The sequence below is a fragment of the Podarcis pityusensis genome (genome assembly GCF_964106645.2).
Source record: "Podarcis pityusensis genome assembly, chromosome: 14".
NCBI lineage: Eukaryota > Metazoa > Chordata > Lepidosauria > Squamata > Lacertidae > Podarcis > Podarcis pityusensis.
The window spans coordinates 980534-999950 of NC_138039.1; the positions used below are offsets into that span (position 1 = coordinate 980534).

The 19417-nt window shown below is 48.0% G+C and overlaps 2 protein-coding genes and 1 long non-coding RNA gene across 9 annotated transcripts in view; 1 reads left to right on the forward strand and 2 right to left on the reverse strand.

The window, feature by feature from the left end:
- Positions 1–3034, reverse strand: part of ADCY9 (adenylate cyclase 9) — a 29804-nt gene extending 26770 nt beyond the window's left edge. Inside the window, exon 1 of one of the 2 annotated variants that reach the window (XM_080981348.1) lies at positions 1153–3034. In XM_080981348.1, the coding sequence (XP_080837474.1) occupies positions 1153–3001 (1849 nt within the window). In that variant the 5' untranslated portion in view covers positions 3002–3034. The remainder of the gene's footprint in view (positions 1–1152) is intronic. The other variant, XM_080981347.1, reaches the window with a different exon arrangement.
- Positions 3035–3393: 359 nt separating this feature from the next.
- The window catches only part of LOC308463202, a 45740-nt gene continuing 29716 nt past the window's right edge, over positions 3394–19417 (forward strand). For 3 of the 4 annotated variants that reach the window (XR_013979505.1, XR_013979506.1, XR_013979507.1), the window contains exons 1-2: positions 3394–4516; positions 6398–6644. This is a non-coding gene — a long non-coding RNA (uncharacterized lncRNA). Of the gene's footprint in view, positions 4517–6397; positions 6645–7010; positions 7830–19417 lie in introns of those variants that run through there. The other variant, XR_013979508.1, reaches the window with a different exon arrangement.
- Positions 7935–19417, reverse strand: part of SRL (sarcalumenin) — a 30312-nt gene continuing 18829 nt past the window's right edge. For 2 of the 3 annotated variants that reach the window (XM_080981350.1, XM_080981352.1), the window contains 5 exons: positions 18741–18836; positions 17629–17664; positions 16262–16378; positions 12209–12442; positions 7935–11687 (listed from right to left, as the gene is read on the reverse strand). In XM_080981350.1, the coding sequence (XP_080837476.1) occupies positions 10876–11687; positions 12209–12442; positions 16262–16378; positions 17629–17664; positions 18741–18836 (1295 nt within the window). In that variant the 3' untranslated portion in view covers positions 7935–10875. The remainder of the gene's footprint in view (positions 11688–12208; positions 12443–16261; positions 16379–17628; positions 17665–18740; positions 18837–19417) is intronic. The other variant, XM_080981351.1, reaches the window with a different exon arrangement.

A 19417-nucleotide genomic window follows, 5' to 3' on the forward strand; every position in this document is an offset into this window, starting at 1 on the left:
AGAATAAACAGAACAGACCTTCTTCAAAAATCAGGCTGCCCTAACAGCAGCTGACTTGGTCGAGGTCAAATGACAGTTTGAAATTCAAAACAATTTATACAGATAACAATTACTGGTACCCTTCATCTGCTGTCAAGGAAGGAAGGCTGAGTCCATTACTACATTTAAACTTTCTGCCTTTTAAATTTCACCATGCTAAGAAAACTCAAGAGGAGGAAAGATGGAGACATTTTCCAAGCTGTCTTGAGGAAGCTTTAGCTTTGCATATTTTATGTCATTTTATGCTCCACGCCCCATCTGTTACTCACACTTAGCTGACTCCCTTCCAGTGCACTCTGCTCTTGCCTACGGTTTCTAAAACTGACTATTAATTAAAACAGTATCAAATACTTCATTTTGGCTCACGTTCAGCTCTTTCATCTGTTCTTCAGACTCATAAATACAGTACAAAGTACCTGAAACAAAACATTATTTGACTGTTTTCGGAGGAGCATCTAACACATATTCTTTTAAGTTCTGACTTCTATTTGAAATTCATTAAAATATATGCCTTTTCCCTAAAGTATTTGTCAAACTGCCACAAGTTCTCTAAAGAACAGATTTGTAACTGGGGGCCTCAAATCTATTTGTAGCTTCAACAAAATAGGTTAGTACTTTATAAGTCAAGTTCTAACCATTACAACTCACCAAATAGCGGTATTTTTCTGGAAAAACCACAAAGCAAATCTGCCTTAATACGAGGTGTCTGCAGTCTGCTCCTCAGCATGAAGACAAAGTTTTTTCCTGAACGTCATATTTTTTTCTAGAAGCCTATGAATCACTTAAAACCCAATCACCCAAAGTACAGACTATATGAAAGTATATGAACTATAAAATATCTGGCAGACGATTAAAATACAACATTAAAACTGCCCTTCAGTTCTAAAATCAGAAAGCATTGCAACCGCCAAGCATATGACATCAAATACCTTATCTTTCATTCCTTGAAGAATCATCAAGGACAACCTCAAAACTAAAACTCTGAATCTCAGATGTTGTACTTGATGTGTCCAGACTTGCCCATGTCAGCACAACAAGCATAAGATGTTATGGGAGGAAAGTATTGAAGTATACCAGTTCATTTTAGACACACACACATACGTATACATATACCTTTAAGCTGGTCTACAACCACACTCTGACCAACACGCTCAGTCACCTTTCCATCCTCCATTTCATAGCGGTCATCTAAGTATTTTGCAGTAGCTTCTGAAATATGGACCTTTCCTGCCACGCCCAGTTGCTCCATAAGGTTGGCCAAGTTGACGTCATTGGACCACACATCGAACTTGAACCTTCTCATCCCCAGGATGCCACACAGGACCGTCCCAGTGTGAACACCAACCCTCATGTTCACCATCTCTTTCTTTTCCTGACAAAACTGCTCAATGGCTTTAATCATGCCCAGCCCCATCTCGATGCAGCAATAAGCATGGTCCTCTCGGGGCTCGGGGCACCCTGCCACGCAGTAGTAACAGTCCCCCAAAGTGCTTATCTTCTCACATTTTGTGTCCTCGCACAGGCGGTCAAAGCGACCAAAGAGATCGTTCAAGAGTCCCACCAGAGCATGCGCAGATTTGTTGGCACTCATTTTTGTGAAGCCCACAATATCGGCAAACAAAATACTGACTTGTTCTATCTGCTGCATTTTAAAAGGACGGAATATGATGGGGTTTTTCTGTATAGAAGGCTTTTTCTTTTTGTTTTTGGGGCTGGAGGTGGAGTGGCGCTTCACGGAGTTCTCGCTTTCGTCGTCCCCCTGCTTCATCAGGTCGTCGGCAATAATCCTGGGCATGACGGAATGGATCATCCTCTCCTTGAGGGCCTTTTCCACCTCCAGGTCTTTGCCGTGCATGATGGACTGCCCCACTTTCAGGAAGGTGCTTCTGGACCGCACTTCGGACATGATGAAGAGGTGGATGCCGGTGGCGTGGATGCACACGTGCAGCAGGGCTTTGCTGAGCAGGTCCCAGGCCAGGAGGCGCTCCCCGAAGGGCGAGAAGCAGCTCTCCTCGCGGAAGTAGTAGCCGAAGGTCTCGAAGAGGACCGAGTAGGAGAGGCCCAGCAAGAAGCTCAGGTAGAGGGGCAGGTGCATGACGGTGTAGAGCAGCAGCAGCACCTCGATGCACATGGAGAAGCTGCCCACCTGCGACAGGCAGGGCCCCGAGGGCGGACCCCCCCACTCGTCCGGGCGCCCCCCCGCCGGGGGTCCCAGCGCCTGCAGCTGCGGCGCCAGCGTGATGGCGAAGACGAGCAGCACGAGGGCCAGCGAGGTGCGCGCCGGGTGGCGCCCGTAGGCGCGCGTGAAGGTGAAGGCGAAGAAGGCGAGGCAGGCGGCCAGGAAGGCCAGCGCGGGCGCCACGAAGGGGGCCTGCCGCCCTCCGCCGGGGGGGCCCAGCCGCAGCGCGAAGTAGCCGCCCCACAGCAGCCCCGCCGCGCCCAGGTACGAGAGCGCGTAGCGGAAGCGGCGCCGCGTCTGCGGGAAGCAGCGCTCCCGGCAGGCCTCCTCCAGGTTGCTCGAGTCGAACGTGGGGTTCCACCACTGCGCCGAGGCGCGCTCGAACAGCTGCGGGAGCCGCGTCGAGCGCCGCCGGGAGCCCAGGCCCAGCCCCAGCCCCAGGCCCAGCCCGAAGGCGCCGCCGCCGCCGCCGCCCTGCTCTCTCTTCTTGCCCCGGCCGCCTCTCCCGCCGCCCGCCTGGGCTCTCCGGGCCGCCGCCGCTGCCGCCGCCGCCGCCGCGTCTCCCGAGCTGCTGCCGCTGGAGGAGGAGATGCTGGCCTTGGCCGCCGCCCCCGGGGGGCTCCGGGCGCAGACCCTCACCGTGACGCTGCCGCCGGCGCCGCTGCCGCTCGAGTCGCAGCTCACCTCGGTGCTCCGCCGGCGCCGCTGACCTGGCTGCTGCTGCTGCAGGAGCTGCTGGTGCGCCGACGAGCCCGAGGGCGGCGACGCCGACGAGGAGGCCATGGCCGCGGCCCTCCGAGCGCGCCCTTCTCCCTAGGCAGCGGCTCTCAGCGCGGGCCGCCTCCGCCTCCGCCTCCGCCTCCGCCCGCGCCGCCTCCGCTGCCGCCGGGGTTCTGGGTGCCGCCGAAGAGCGCGCTGCTGGGGCTCCCGCCAGGCCGCTCCGGGCCCCGCCGCATGGCGCTGCGCCAGGGCCGCGCCTCCCTCACGGCGGGCCGCTCGGCCGCATCGCCCGCCTCCCCGCAAGCGCCTCACAGGCCGCGGCGCCGGCTCGGCCGCCCTCGGGAGGAAGAAGAAGAAGAAGAAGAAGAAGAAGAAGAAGAGGAGCCGCCACCAGGGCGGAGGCGGCTGTCACTGAGGCGCGCGGCGCAGGCGCGCTCGGGCGGGAGGGGGGCGGGGACTCGCGCGGGCGCGCGCACAGGAGAGACCCCAGCGGGGCGCGCGCGCGGCGGCGGCGAAGAAGAAGCCGTGACCAGAAGCCGCGCTGCCCACTGCGCAAGCGCCCGCGACATGCCGCGCAGGCGCACGCTGGTCTTGTGCGGCCAAGTTTCCCGCCTTTCGCCTCCTCCCTCGCCTCAGCGCCCCTCCCCCCTGCGGCTTCTCGTGAGGAAAAATTAGAGGGCGGGAGAAAGGCAAGGGGGGCCACCCTCGCCAAGACCCCGTCTCTCCCTGATATATCAGGAGCTTTTTTATTTTTAAAAAGCATTTGTTAGCCTGTCATTTCCACCAAAACTTCTCCAAGCAATTTCTATATAGCTTGATTGATCAAGGATTAGTCAGTGAGTTATTTACACGCAGGGTGACTTTAGCAAAGGGTTCCCACACGGATCTGCACCCGTAATGCTCCCAATTTATCTTTTTGCAAAATGGAACGTCTCGCTCTTTGATCGCATCCGCAGCAGGAGAAACTCGAGCGAAGCCACGAGTCGGGAAGAGTTGGGCCAAAAACGAAATGGCCGCTGGGCAGAGACCAAGTGCCCCAGGTGGTAAAGACACCCAGCGGCTTCTTCTCATCTTGCTTCAGAGTTTCTGAATGGTTAGATGGCTGCATCAATATTCTCCAGTAAAAGGTTTTTAAAGCCAATTCATTGTTTCTTTTTCAACAAACAGCTGATTCCTTCCAACCCAAATATCGGCGACGGGCACCATTTTGAGAAACTGCTGAGGGAAGACTGAGAAGTGACATGTGAGGGAAGAACTGGTGAAGGCCTCTCAGTGACTTTTGGGGAATGCCGCTCTCCATTTTGGGGAGCTGGTCACCCCAGAGTAGCTCCCAGCTTCTCTTCTCCATATTCCCACCGCATTTATTGTCTCCAGAATTGCAGCCATTGAACTCTGCAGCACCAGGCAGGTTACCAAGACCAGCCCTGCGGCGAAGTAAAGCAACATGGCGGCTGGTTTTTCACGAGGCGGGAAAAGGTGCAAATTGTTAGTTATTCCATCGAAAGGACTCCTGAGGTTCATCTAGTCCAGCCTCCTGCCAATGCCATGCAGGGATCGCAGCGAAATCATCCCTGCCAGGTGCGGACCCAACCTTTGCTGAAAATCCTCCAATAAAGGAGACTCCATCACCTTTAGCTTAATAATGCCTTGTTACTGTGGTTTTATTTCCACTTGCAGGATTTTCTGCCTTGAGTCCCGCAATAATGGGCAGCCTCGCTCTGGAAGGGAGCTCTTTGGTTCTTGCGCCTCAGGCAGCGAAGGTCTCGGCCTCCCACCTGGCTCTGGTTCGCCCCACAGAACTTGGGTTTTTCGCCTAGCTGCCAACGTTTCCCCTTTTTAAAGGGAAATTCCCTTATTCTGAATAGGATTCCTCGCAAGAAAAGGGAAAAGTTGACAGCTATGGTTCTTTGTTGCTGAGAAGACGGGAGGATGAGCCCCAAAGCCACCGCCGCAACTCCAAATGGCACCGCGCATAAGCGAAGAGATCGGCTTTGCACCGTCGTTTCCCCAAGGGGGCTCCTGGGCCACAGGTCTGTGGTCCTCCATGGCACCCACCGCTTTGGATGCGTTTTGCTTCCCCTGGGGATGGCCTTTTGCAGCCAGGAGCCGCCTGAGGAGCCACAAGTGTGTGCTGCCTGCTCAGCCCAGATCCCCACACCAGGCTGCACAAAATACCTTGCTGCTCTTAATATCTTTTCCCTGGACCTGCTCCTCTCTCATTAGAGCTAATTAATTGCTGCCGTAGAAAGGGTAAATTATTCAGCAGGGAAGAAGCCAGCCGGTGGTTCCATTGTGGCACCGTTATGATGCGCGGCCTGAGTCAGAGAGCAATTAAAGGCTTGGCGCGCAGCAGCCGCAGCTGCAGGGGGGGGGGGTTGCGCCTGATCTCGCTGCCGCCCTCTCTCCCCTTCCGCGCCCTCATTAGCTGCAGCTGACATTGTTGCCTTTGCATGTTTCTGCCCTCCGTTCTGTTATCTCTTCCTGCCTCCCGCTTGCCATCTTTGGCTCCCACACAGAGTCCTCTGATGCTGTCACAGAGTGTTCTTCTCGTTTCTCCTCCTTTCCCTCACATCCTCACATCCCGATCCTATGTAGAGTGGAAAATCAACAGGCAGCACGCCTATCCTTGCCGAGGCCTACATCCTATACAGGGGGGTTTATTCATTAGGACTTTCTTTGAAGCAAACATGCATATGGTGATGGAGAAAGTGTTGGGTTTTGGTCCCAGCAATTAAAAAAAATCAATCTGCTGCAGCCAGCAAGCTATTTACTATATTTATTTATAAACTGCTTCCCTACCAGGCTTCAGTACATCCTTTCACTGGTGCTATTCTGCAGTCTTACCTCAGTATTGAAACTGCATTTTTATATCAGAAAATGGGGGGAGAAAACAAACCTTGAGAATTTCTAAAGTGTGATCATAAATTTGGGGGCTTCCCTGACAAACTCTACTGATAATTTCATCTTTTTTTACAAAGTGACTCTTCAGGTTGCATTCTTACATGGGGAGAAAAATTACCTTTGAAATTAGAACACTTATTGACACCGTTGCCCTCAATATGCTTCCATATCACTATAAACTCTACACATGCCCAGATACTCATTAATGCATGCATACATAACCAAAGAATGTATTGGATATTCAATATTATTTTTTCATCACCAGTTTCTCAATAAGCACTTTTCAGGGGCAAAATATATACTGTACAGTATGCAATAGATCTAGATTATGTGAGGACTGAAAACAAGTATTCAATCTCCAGTTGTTCTAGAATAAAATGTTGTGTGTGACAATTTGCAAGCAGGCTTTCTTGGTGATAGTACCCATCCTTTGGAATGTTCTCTGTCAGGTATTAGTGTGGTAGAGAGAATAATGACCTTTAAATGCATCTTAAAAGTTTATGCAAGCTTTCATTAACCCTGGCTCTTAACTTTCTATTTTTTTTGTTTTTTATACAGGTGTCTCCCCACTTACGTGCATTCAGCTTGCACGACTGTGTATATGTGTGACGCCGGGAAATAAATCAATTTAAATTGCAAAAAGACACGAAAACGGCCCAAAAAGATACCAGCAACAGCAAGTGAATCTGACACACAGCCAGCCTCTTTGGGGCACCAATCTCCCTGCCCTTGTTGTTGATTCCACAACACCCTCCAGTGATGAGGAAGACTAAGAGCCACCATTGCCACAATTCATGCCAGTCTGGTAAGTGCTCCTGGTTTTTTAAAGGATTTTGCAAAGGTTTCCAGAGGTTTAGAAGGCTTTTTAGATGGTGTTCCCTACTATATGTGATATCACGTATACGTGCGGTACCCGGAAACGTAACCCTCGCATAAGTGGGGAAACGTCTGTACTGTTCACTTTTATCAGTGTGTAATATACAAATGGTATATTTTCATAAACTGCAAATTTGCATTTGCATTTTGGTTTTATCTGATTTTTATATAACTGTATTGAATGTTGTATTTTTATTGTTTTTATATAAACTGCTTGGATTTGTATAAGAGGTATAAAATGTAAAAAATGAACATGTTATGCAATTTCTAATTATCTGGAAACATTTTCATGGAGTTCACAGGATACCAGGATCCTGGTAGTTTTGCACATACACTCATGAGGGGCTGAGCTAGTTTTGTTGGCAGCGAGTCTGATCCTGCAAGGGTTCAGAGAATGGAATTACTTGTGAGGATGAAGCATGATGGAGATGTGAGTAACAATCCAATCCGACACTTCTGCAGATATCCTTCCGTTTCCTAAAGCACACTAAATCCAAGCCTTCAAAATATTAGGAAGCAAAGTGATGGCCACTTTGGGAATCCTGATCATTGACAGCAATGGAGAATCAGCATTTAAGCTGAGCATGTGAGCCATTCAGAGTGAAAGGAAAGAATCTCTGCAGCACCCTATTGTGGTTTAGCCACTTCCTGATTGCAGCTTGAAGTCTCTCCCCTAATGACTTCCTCCTTCCTCACTGTAGAGGGGAAACCCTTTCAGTAACCTCACCAAAACTCAGACCACAATCATAATCTAATGAAACAAAATACAGTTAATAAGAGATTTGTGCTTCTAAGAGATTATTTTACCAATTTATGACAACTATCACCCATTACTGAAATAAATAAGGACAGAACCATAGTGGAAATAGGTGGGTGCAGCCACTTAATGGAGTTCAAAAGGATTAATTCAGATCCTCTGGTAGACCTGATAGGATAGTACTGAAATGGACAAAAAGCAGGGGAGAGCAGTATAACAGGAAAGACTTTCCTTGGGTTTTTCAAGTTCAGGCCTGCAAGTTTGATGAGAAGAGTACTTACAATGTCATCATTAAGTAAAGAGTTGCCTCAAAGCCAGGTCTTGGCTCATCTTTTGTAAATAAAGCAACTAACCATGTTTGTGCATCTGAGAGCGTCCTTTCACCAATTTGCTGGACCCCAAATTATTTTATCTACCAGCTGAAAGATGTCTTCTCTACAACAGAAACAAAGCACCAAGGAATGTGATTGGAAAAGATCAGAATTTATTAGAACAGCTGATGTACATGGTCTCTCCAAATACAGATTATTATTGTGAACCACTAACTGGAAATATATTACAGCTATGTAATTCCTTTAAATGTATCTGTCCAAATTCCTGTTCAAAAGAAGCACACAACAGTGGATTTGATTTGGTTTTGGTAATTTAACCAAATGGAGAAGTCCACTGGCTCCCCCGCCCCCCCAATCAGTGGCCCACAAAGTTGCATATTCTCAAGACTGAGAAGAGACAGACTGGTAATGCTAGGAACCATCTGTTCTGGCTGATCCTCAGACAGCGCCAGTTTAGGTGGATGCCAAACTATTTCAGCCATGCTGTCAATGGCTAAAATTCCCCCAGAGAAATCACCTACTTAGTTTTCGGTGCTGGAGTTTCCACTGTTCTTGAAATACCACGTGATTGTCAGGTGCCAACAGAACATGTTATTGTGAAGTGGGCACTACTCAAAAGAGACCCTGAGTGTAGATTTGAGGGTGGGGGAAGGGAAGGAGGGCAAGGCGGGACCTGGGCAGCCCTGGGATGTTGCAGTCCCAAGGGACCAGGAGGTTTTATTCAGTGCATTGGGCTGAATCGCCACCTTTCAGCACAGGTCAGCAAGATTGTCGCTCAGCGTTTCTCCCCACCTCCCAGCATCTCATTCCAGCAAGCAGCAGACAGCTGCACACCTTGATTCCCTTTTCTTTCAGCACTACCACTGAATTGCAATTTCTGCTGTGTTAGGTTTTGGTGTCATCCCAGATCCTACTGCCCCTCAGCAGCCCTCAAAGTCATGCCAGCGGACAAGACACCTGTGCCTGTGGGTTACAGACCATGGGGGTGGCCAATGCATCCAATTTGTCACTTCAGACTTGCACCCCACGCTGAATAAGTTGCTAAGCGCATCTTGCAGAAAACAACCTTGTCTCATTGGACATGGCCTGTAATATATTGATGCATAAGAAGAAAGGGGGCAAGAAAGATGAATGAAAACAAGAAAGTCAAGTGGCAGAAGAGGAGAAGAGAGGAAACACAACATGTGAGGACAGGAAAAGCAATGGAGGTGGTGGTGCCCATCTGTTGGGGTCACTGCTTCCTCAGAGAACAAGGCCATTTCACTTTGTGGAGCCAGTTGCAGCACACTTCTTTTTTTCTGTTCCACCTGTTGTAGAGTCAGATGCAGGACCATTTACAAGAACAGAGCATCTGATTGGGAAAAAGCACTGCAGGGTGGGAAGCAGTTGGTGATATGAGAAGGACAGGAAGCTAACATACAAGAGAAGAATGGAGGAGGAGGTTGCAGCAGCAGCAACTCCGAGATATCGTGGGGTGGGGGGCTTTGCTCTGCGCTGACTCTTTCCCTAGCTATTATCTGGTGCTGAGCTGCATTTTCACCTGCTGTCCATTTCCTCAAAACTTTCAGTTTTCAAATACTTTATTTGGTGGGAAAGCAAGTAAACCAATCCATCATGCTACCTTCATCTGCTTCACCTTTTCTTCTTCACTTCTGTCTTTCTCAGGTTGCTTAATTATACCTTTCTTGAACCTCCCTTGCAAGATTAATAAAGCATGCCAGCATGTTATCTCAATGCTGATAACTGGCTGGATGTCATAATTGCTGCAGGCCCCCTTCACACTCAGAGAATATTATCATCAGGGTGTAAGGCCTGGACATCTCTGCTTACCACTCACTAACCTCATGTCTCCAGTTTGCGCTCAGCACTGCCATCAGCTGTGCTGCCTAAAGGACTGCTTCTCCTGTTTCACATACAAGAAAGCTGAGCTTTGTTCTAACTTAAGAAATAACCATTTGCAGCTAACCACAAAAATTTGATGTTGAGGTGCAGGGGGGCAAATGAACAACTGGGAAGCTATAAAAGAGAAAAGATAGGCAAAGACTAGCCATTTTTTAACCCACAGTGAAAAACCTGGAAGGGCAAGGGCGGTGGCAGCAGCAGCAGCAGCAGCAGCAGCAGCAGCAGCAAGAGGACATTAAAGGGGCAGGAGATGCCTGGCAATCCTGGGTCTCAGATACCAGCCCCATCACCATGCCAAGTCCTAGCGAGTGAAGTGCTAAGACTCACAATTTTATGCTTGTAGCAGCAGGTTTCTGTGTCCATGTACACACATACAAAGTAGCCTCCACTGCAAACGAGACTCCCCAAAGGCCAGGTTTCAAATGGCCTCTGCAGGAGCCACTTGGATTCTGATGTGTGCTGGAGGATTTCTGTTTCTGAACCAGGTTTCCAAGACAGTAGGAAGCTGCCTTCTTTCGGACCAGGCAGAATCCAGAGGAACAGCAGTCTGTAATCTTTCAGTTATGGGGCAGTAGGGGCACTGAACGCACTACAGGGGGAATGCTCAGATGCAGCTGAAGTGGGGCTTGCTGATGAAGAGTTAGAGATGGTGGCCTGCTGTGAGTCTCAAACAGAATGCTGGTTATACATGTGGCAATGAATTCTGTGGTCCTCAATCCCAAGTGCAGCAGAGGGAGCTGGAAAAACTACATACAGATTGCGTGCAAGGGAGGGCCATGCCTGTGCTTCTCCTAATGTCAGGAGACCAGCCTCTTTTCGCCCTCAGTACTCTCATCCTTCCTTCCTCCTCCCAGCTTGCTCAGTACATGCAAGGGCCTATGACTGCCTCAGAAGAAATGGCCCCTCCATTGGACTTTCAGCTCGATACATGGCCTCCTACTTAGAATAACAGGTTAGATAATAAAAATCAGGAATTCACAGTGTTTTATTCTCTTCTGTAGGCTCACCCAACTTCCCTGCCACTGATGCCAGTGACTCCAAGTCCTCATTGCATATTAGCTCTTGCCGGTGTGGCACTCAAAGGGTTAACAGACCTTGGCTTCTTGGACAGATAAGACATAAGCTCATTCACCAACAGGAACACAGGAGTGGTTACACTGAATAGATTACTAATGTTTCTTGTAACGGTTCTTTGGAGTCTCGCCACAGCCAGTTGTGTCGCAGGAGAGGACGCTGGGTTTCTTCCCCAGGCCAATACTCCCCAAGAGCTCTGGCAGCTCATGGGTTATAGCCCTCTCAATCTTCTCCAGGAAACAGCCTCCCATGTAGGAACACTGCTGAGCAAGAAGCTTAAAGGAGTTGATAGGGTTGATCCCAAAGAAGTCCTTGTAAGCTTCACGATTAGGGAGGTCGAACTTGCTGACATTGGTCTTGGCCAGGATGGTTTTAAAGATGTAAAACTTGTCTGGATCCTCCACAATGTCCTTGAACACGAGCTCTCCATCGCTGAAGAAGGTCATTTTGTCCTTGTAGGTCTGCAAGTAGCGATCAACTAAGAGTGCGTGGATGCGGACGCGGATGGCATGTTGGCGGATAAAAGCAATCTTGTTCTCCAGCCTGTTTTCAATCACTTGGTTCAGGTCTTCTAGGAGTGAAATCTCCTCTTTCAAGAAGAGTTCTCTGTGGGTGTCGGGCTCGTAATCCAGGGGCCAGAAGGAGCTGACATAGACTCTGGGGGGCTCAGTGACGTTGATCAGTGGAGCCAGGCTCCAGAACAAGGCTCCGTAGACTCGCATGAGCTCTTGCGTAGCCAGGCTGTCAGCTTTGTTCAGAATTATCCTAATCTGAGATTCCCGTCCCTTTAGCTGGCGGAAAAGCATCTCCAGCTCTAGCCCCACATCCAGCTTTGTGGGGTCAAAAACTACAAAGATGAGGTCAGCTCTGTCAATGAACCACTGGCAGACGTCATTGAAAGGGTAGCCTGTAAGAGGAGGGGAAGAGGAACATCAAATTAGAGCCCAGGAACTTTCTGACATCTGGCACATGACAATGATTGCCCAGAACCCTTAGTGATACATCTTTGGAAACCCATGCTTCATAAGGCAGGGATGTTCCTGGGCTGCAGCTCCCACCAACTGCAGCACTTGGGGTGACCAGTGGTCAGGGATGATGGGAGCTGTAGTCCAGAAACATCTGGAAGACTGCAGGTATAGCTGCCCTGCATGAAGAACCCCATCCTATTTGCTGTTATCCCTTGAGTGGATAGTTAGAGCACAATGGAGAAAGCAAAGTTCAAAAGGGGAGGGATGCAATTCAAAAGCTTGGCCAAACAGTGAAGTCAAACAATATGTACAGTACATATTGCAGCAAATGCTAAAAATGTGAAAAATATTGATATCTCATTTGACTATTGACAATGCTATATGAATTTTGTGGTTGACCAAAAACTCAAATCGAAACACCTCAAGACCCTCTGAACATTAAGGCATAGTAGGGCTTTACCTCGTTCCTGCTGCTTCCGGTTTTCAATGATCCCCGGTGTATCCACAAAGGTAACCCTTTCCAAGAGCTTATGAGGGACCTCAATCCCTATCAGCTTCTCCAGAAAGTTCTGACCAAATTTCTCAAGAGGTGAGAAAGAGCGTGTGCTGTCCGCAGCCATCACAATGCCTTCAATGGTCTTGAGCTTGGGGCCATGCATGATGACGGTGAACTCTGAGGTGGTGGGTTCAGCTCCTGTTCAAGGAGAAAGCAAAACAAAGGCCACACTCACACATCTGGCAAAAAAACAGTTAAAATCTCAGCTCCCTCAAAGCCCAACAAGTTCACAACAGAGGAAAACAATCCTATTGTCCCTTCCAAAACAGGATCACACTTCAAAACGAGCCTGACACTTCAAAACAGGATCACACTTCAAAACGAGCCTGACACTTCAAAACGACCTTGACAGATTAGAGAACTGGGCCAAAACAAAGAAGATGAATTTTAACAGGGAGAAATGTAAAGTATTGCACTTGGGCAAAAAAAATGAGAGGCACAAATACAAGATGGGTGACACCTGGCTTGAGAGCAGTACATGTGAAAAGGATCTAGGAGTCTTGGTTGACCACAAACTTGACATGAGCCAACAGTGTGACGCGGCAGCTAAAAAAGCCAATGCAATTCTGGGCCTCATCAATAGGAGTATAGCATCTAGATCAAGGGAAGTAATAGTGCCACTGTATTCTGCTCTGGTCAGACCTCACCTGGAGTACTGTGTCCAGTTCTGGGCACCACAGTTCAAGGAGGACACTGACAAACTGGAACGTGTCCAGAGGAGGGCAACCAAAATGGTCAAAGGCCTGGAAACGATACCTTATGAGGAACGGCTAAGGGAGCTGGGCATGTTCAGCCTGGAGAAGAGGAGGTTAAGGGGTGATATGATAGCCATGTTCAAATATATAAAAGGATGTCACATAGAGGAGGGAGAAAGGTTGTTTTCTGCTGCTCCAGAGAAGCGGACACGGAGCAATGGATCCAAACTACAAGAAAGAAGATTCCACCTAAACATTAGGAAGAACTTCCTGACAGTAAGAGCTGTTCAACAGTGGAATTTGCTGACTTCCTGTTTCCGGCAGTGGAAAATGGCTGATCCCACACAATCGGACTTCAGCCGTTCCGATAATTCAGGGCTGATATGGGGGTAATTAGCCCTGGCAGCCTCCCCAGGGCAGGGGAGGACTGTCTCAACGACCCGCGGTCTGCCCCAGATTGTCGATGTGGCAGACGGCAGGGGCACTGGGTCACGGAGCTAGGGACGGCTGACACTCCTGCGACGCCACCCCATAGCCGGATGCATCTGTTTGGGAAAATATAAAGATTTGGAAAACAAACAGACACGCTCTGAATTGAAGAAGCTGGAAAAAACCTGCAGTATGTACAGTCTCTGGTGCAAAAGATCGAACTTCAAAGAGATCCTCATCATGACGTTTGGAATGTGGAGGGGCTTGGTATGTAAAAAAAACCATTCTTTTATCCTTAACATTAACAATCCGTAATGCATGCCAAGTCTCATTAAGAACTTAAATTGCTCTTCAAAAAGTGAGTTCAGATGGACTTTCATATATAATTGGGATCTACTCGCAGCCACTTCTCTTCTAAGACCGGAAATGTCTGTTAAAGACAAAAACAAAGAACAAAGGACAAAATGGCGTCTCCCACCACGTCGTTATTGAATATCTGAAATACCTCCCTGATTAAGAGAAACAGGAGCTAACGGATGGTTGGTTATAAAGACTGGAAACAATATTACATATACAACTGTTTGCAAAAAGATGTTTTTTTGATTACGAGCGAGAGAGAGGGCTAAATGGATGTCTGGCAGCCCCCCTCTAGGGCCCGGAGGGGGGACTGGGAAGATTCCAAAGGCCAATTGCTAACAGTCTGATATATGGCTACATTGCAAACAGTCTGTTTAAGATAAATCAACAAGGAGGGTACAGAAGGAAATTTCTCTCTGTTTCTTTGATAACACCTGGACGGGAAAGATTAACGATCTGGGAGCTGCCAAAATAACAACTCTCAAAGAGCTGGACAGAACTTTGAAATTGGATGCAATTAAATGAAGCGGTGCGATGAAAAAACAGTGCGATGAAGGAGTACAATATATGGACAAATCTGCACTCCATAGAAAAAAAAAAGTATCGGTTTTCTGACATGAATGAGGATCGTAGAACCAGAGTCAAAATGTGGAAGGGAAAAATCGGACATGGAATTATGAATAACATTGAGGATGATGAGAGGCAGGACTATGATGTTGAATGCGCTTCGAAATTCAGACCGTGGGAAGTCAAAACAAAATTATTACAATTTGGAAGACAATTGGACCTTTTTTATTTTAGTTTTTTATTTTTATTGGATCTGATTTGATATGTTAATTGGATGTTTTTATTGGAAAATTAATAAACGCTTTAAAAAAACAACAACAGTGGAATTTGCTGCCAAGGAGTGTGGTGGAGTCTCCTTCTTTGGAGGTCTTTAAGCAGAGGCTTGACAACCATATGTCAGGAGTGCTCTGATGGTGTTTCCTGCTTGGCAGGGGGTTGGACTCGATGGCCCTTGTGGTCTCTTCCAACTCTATGATTCTATGATTCTCTTAGCAGTGCTTACACTAAGCAGACAAATGGTTTCATCCCTTGCTCCTGGCTGATGACTGTAACTTCAGAATACATCCTCGATGGCTTAAAACAAATAGCTTCTTGAAGATGTTAAATGATTATCAAATCAGCATTCATTATCCCAACTTCTACCACACTCAAGGAAGAGGGCAATTCCCTGCTCTGTTTTGCAGAAACCTGGGTAGCTATAACACTACCACTCATTCTGCTGACACAAAGGAAGATAGTACAGCTCAGGCAACCGACTCCACTCTGGAGACCACATTTTTGCTGCAGTTTCTAGAGCTATGCTTAGAAGCATTTTGCCACCAGCTCCAAGCTGTTCAGCATCTTATGCAGAAAAGGAACCCCCAAACTGCAGAGCTTGTTTCATCTTGCTTAGAAATTTCATTTAAATAGAAAGCTTTGCTCATTGGGAATCAGAGAGAAAGGAAGCCCCAGAGGGTGGTAGGAGGTGGGGAGGAGAGAACACTGAAAAGGTCACTCCTGCTCAAACTAATTGGCTCCATGCAGGGAAGGCAGAAAATTGCAAGTCCCTTGTGCTTGCCAACTGTGGTTCTTGCAGTCAGGCAACCACCTGAGGAGGGAAGCCAGCCCGATGGGGAGTCTCCTGGCCTAGCCTGACCTGCTAAGCAGGGTGCACTCCAGAGAGGCAATGGGGCTGAGCTGGAAAAGCTGGAGCTTGAAGCACAGCTAGCAGAAACTGTTGCTTCTTCTTCTTCTTCTTCTTCTTCTTTTTCTTCTCCTCTCTCTCTCTCTCTCTCTCTCTCTCTCTCTCTCTCTCATACCTGGCTTGGCCAAGGCAGAGACTTTTTTCTGCATATGAGGCCTGGCCACACCAGGGAGCTCACTTTGCTGGACCCTGACCACAAAAAGGTCTGTTCTGACACTAACTACAGAGATTTTAACAACCCCTATGCTGTAGGGTGGAGGAGAAATCCAATTCAGTACATATTTAAAGCCAAATCTATCAAATTCACACTTTACGAAACAATATGATAACAAACACAGCTATCCTTTGAAATGTGCACTTATCCAAGTTTTGTGATTCACCTCTCCAACCAAATTATGTCTATAAGAACATGTTATATATGAGAAAGTGCATAACAAAGACAACTTTAGTGAAAATGACATACAAAAATGCATTAGAGCAGGGGAAATTGCTTGTAAAAATGTGAACATTTGTCAAAACTGCATATAAAATGTGTTAATTAGGAGAAATTTGCATTAAAATGCTGATGAATTTTCAAGAAGAAATTCCCATATTGCTGCAAAATGTGGAGAACTGGATTCAAGACTGAGAAAATTAGAAAATGAGAGAACTGAATTGGAACAGCTCCTTCCATCCCTAGCAGAAAGGGGCAGGTTATACAGGTGCCTAAGACCTCAGAGATATTACCTGTGTAGAGCTGGTAGGGAGTGTTATCCAGCCCCAGGAGGTAGTTTATCATGGTGGATTTGCCAACACTCCATGGTCCCAGGAATAGCACCATCGGCTTGGAAGTGATCTCTCCATCTGCAAGGGGAAAGCAATAATACCACAGGGTAATTTTCCCCCCCTCCTTAAGCAGGAAAAGCTCAGGTGTGTCCTTGAAAATTTTCCAGTCACCTCTTAAATAACTACCTGGACCCATGCCCCCAAGCTCACAGGAACATTGCCCAGCCTAAGCAGCCATTCCTTGGGGCAATCAGTGCAAGCCAGGGATGAAGGCATCACAACCTACACAGAGTGGGTAGGGTGAGGCATCACAGTGCACACACAAGCTGCTCACCTGCCATCACCCCCACAGTCTCCAAAAGCAGGAGCAGACCAAGCAGAAGGGAACTCTTAGCCATGCGAATCCTCTCCAGGGTTGCCCAGGCCCCTGCTGTGGCCATGGCAGGGCCCTTCAGTTACATTAAGATTTTTTAAATGAACATTTTCAGTTGGTATCTTACTCTGGATAGATTAAATCAAGTCTACATGTGCTGGAGATGTAAAGCTGCACATGCTGCTCTTACACACATATTTTGGCCATGCTGGAGGGTAAAATCCTTCTGGGCAGTTGTATTAAGCAGCATTGAGAGCATTACAGGAGACTTCTGGGATATAAAAGAGATCATGTCATAGAGAAATAGTAACATATTTCTGATCTGACAATTAGTTATCATTGGCGAAAAATAAACACACCCACCCCACAGACACTTAATGATTGGATTACAAAAGAATGTTTTAATTGTAAAGTTGATGGACCTTGTAAGAGGGAAGGCAGGCAAGTGGATATATATATATAGAGAGAGAGAGCCCTTTCATTATGCATTGGTGCAACAAAATATAGGAGGATGCTGAGCCACAAATATCACTAGAAACACTGTGATAACATTGTGTACTCCTTTCCATCTCCCCTTGTATCTCTCTCTCCCTTTTCTGTCTAAACAAAAGTATGTATATTTCATATTAAGTTTGCATTGGTATTTACTTGGTTTGTTTCTGTACGTGCAGATTTAATGATAGTAATAAGTTGTTGTTGCTGCCGTTGTTTGTTATTTAACAATAGCCTGTTTGGCTCAGCCAGGCACGTAGGTGGTCTACTGGTGATGGTGCAGAAGCCAACTTAGGCAACCAAAGAGGCACAAGGGGTACGTTTTCCTTCTGGTCCAGCAAGAGGGGCTGCTAGGCGCAGCAAGGAGGTGGGGGAGATGTCTTGTGACACTTCCTTGCTCAGCAGAGAGAGGCTGCCTGAGGGGAGCCGTGCTCACATGCAAGTGACAGGAAGCCATACCCACCTGTGGCTGAGGAGCCCAAGGTGCGTCCAGGGTAAGCTGTTAGGCAGGAGAGGACAGGGCCAGGGGGAGAGAAAAGGCAACGTGAGTAGGGAAAGGCTCAAGGAAAAGGGATGCTTGGTTAGTCTGGTATCAATCAAGAACTGAAGATGGGCATGGGCATTCTCTGAGGAAGGATGCGGCGCCAACGGATCTTTCCCCCCGCCCTATGAAAGAGGCTGGAATCATGATTCATGATCCACACAGTAACACAAGAAGGAGCTCATGCATCAAAGACCTCTTTTCCACAGGGATTAACATGCAAATCACACCCCAATTTTGTTGGGAGGATCATCAGCTAGGGGCTTCTTTGCATACTCAGCCCCTCTGCAGTCTGATGGATTTCACAGAATCATAGAATTGTAGAGTTGGAGGGTACCCCCAACCTCTAATCCAACCTCTCACAATGCAAGAATCACAACTAAAGTATCCCTGGCAGATGGTCACCCAACCTCTGCTTAAAAGCCTTCAAGGAAGGAGATCCCACCTTCCCAGGGAGTCTGTTCTACTGCCAGAAAGTTCTTCCTAGTGTTTCGCTGAAATATCTGTTCTTGTAACTTGAATCCGCTGGTCCGGGTTACAAGAAAGGAGATTTTGAAAGGGCATCTGCTCTCCTTAGCCTTTTTCACATGGGCTTAAAGTACATTGAGAATGGAAAGACCAGCACAGTCCACAGACCAGGGGTGTATCAGCTGTCCTGGAGAAACCCGAGGCTGGCGGAAGGAGGAAGGAATTTTAGGGGGAACGGACACTAAATGGTGGGGGGAACACCCTACTGAGAAGGTGCTCAGTGGTTACAGAATGCTGTGGAAGGGGGAATAGAATGATGTATCCAGAAAGAGGGCATATCCAGAACAGGAGCATTCCACACTGCAACATTTTGTTGTAGGTCCTGCTAGTAAGTTTCTACTTTTGATTCCAGCAGCACCAGGGCCTTCTAAAATGCTGCAGTGCAAGATGAGACCCCTTTGGGCTGAATGTTCTGCCTCTCCACTTCCCTCCTACCTCACAAGATTGGCCATGAAACATGGCAGCCAATCAAAACATAAAAGTGGTGCCCCAAACACAACCCTCACCTGTGATTTCATGCTGCCGTAGTTCATTATACTTGTAAGACTGCTCCAAGGGCTTGATAGAAGTGTGGTAGATCTTCCTCAGCCGCTGCAGTGTGCCTGCAATGAGAGAAGAGGCCAAGAGGAACATATCAAAGCAGAAACCAGACCGGCCTGTCCACCACCACAACCCCTTGCACCCAGTGCCAGGTCAGTGAAGTGGCCAGTGGCAGTCGGAAGCTAAATGTGCAGGCATATGAGGCAGGCGGCTCTCCCAGTTGGCCTTTCCCCTGTTACACACGCATGTTTTACCAACAACATTGCAAAGAAGGTGTGAGAGGATTTTATGTTTTCTTGAAATAGGAAGAGGCTGCTCCTTTTGGTGTGCAGGGCTGTTGGGACGGTTCTTCTGGCAGGAGGAACAAGCGATGCCACTTGGCAACACCTTTGCTCTTCTTCCCCTATCTCCACCTCCTTTGCCCTCCCTCCAGGGGCTTCCCAGATCCTATGGGGCAGTTTCCTCACTCTGCAGAGGAGCATCTGGCATTCATCTTCGGAGAAACAAGAGAACACACCGACGCCTCTGTGGCTCACCAGTTTTGGGTTCCTCTTTGGGAGGCTGGGTACATGGCTCCAAGGAATCTGATCTCTGCAATCCATGCTTGCAAGATGCTCCAGCCTCAGAAAGAAAAGCTGACCCA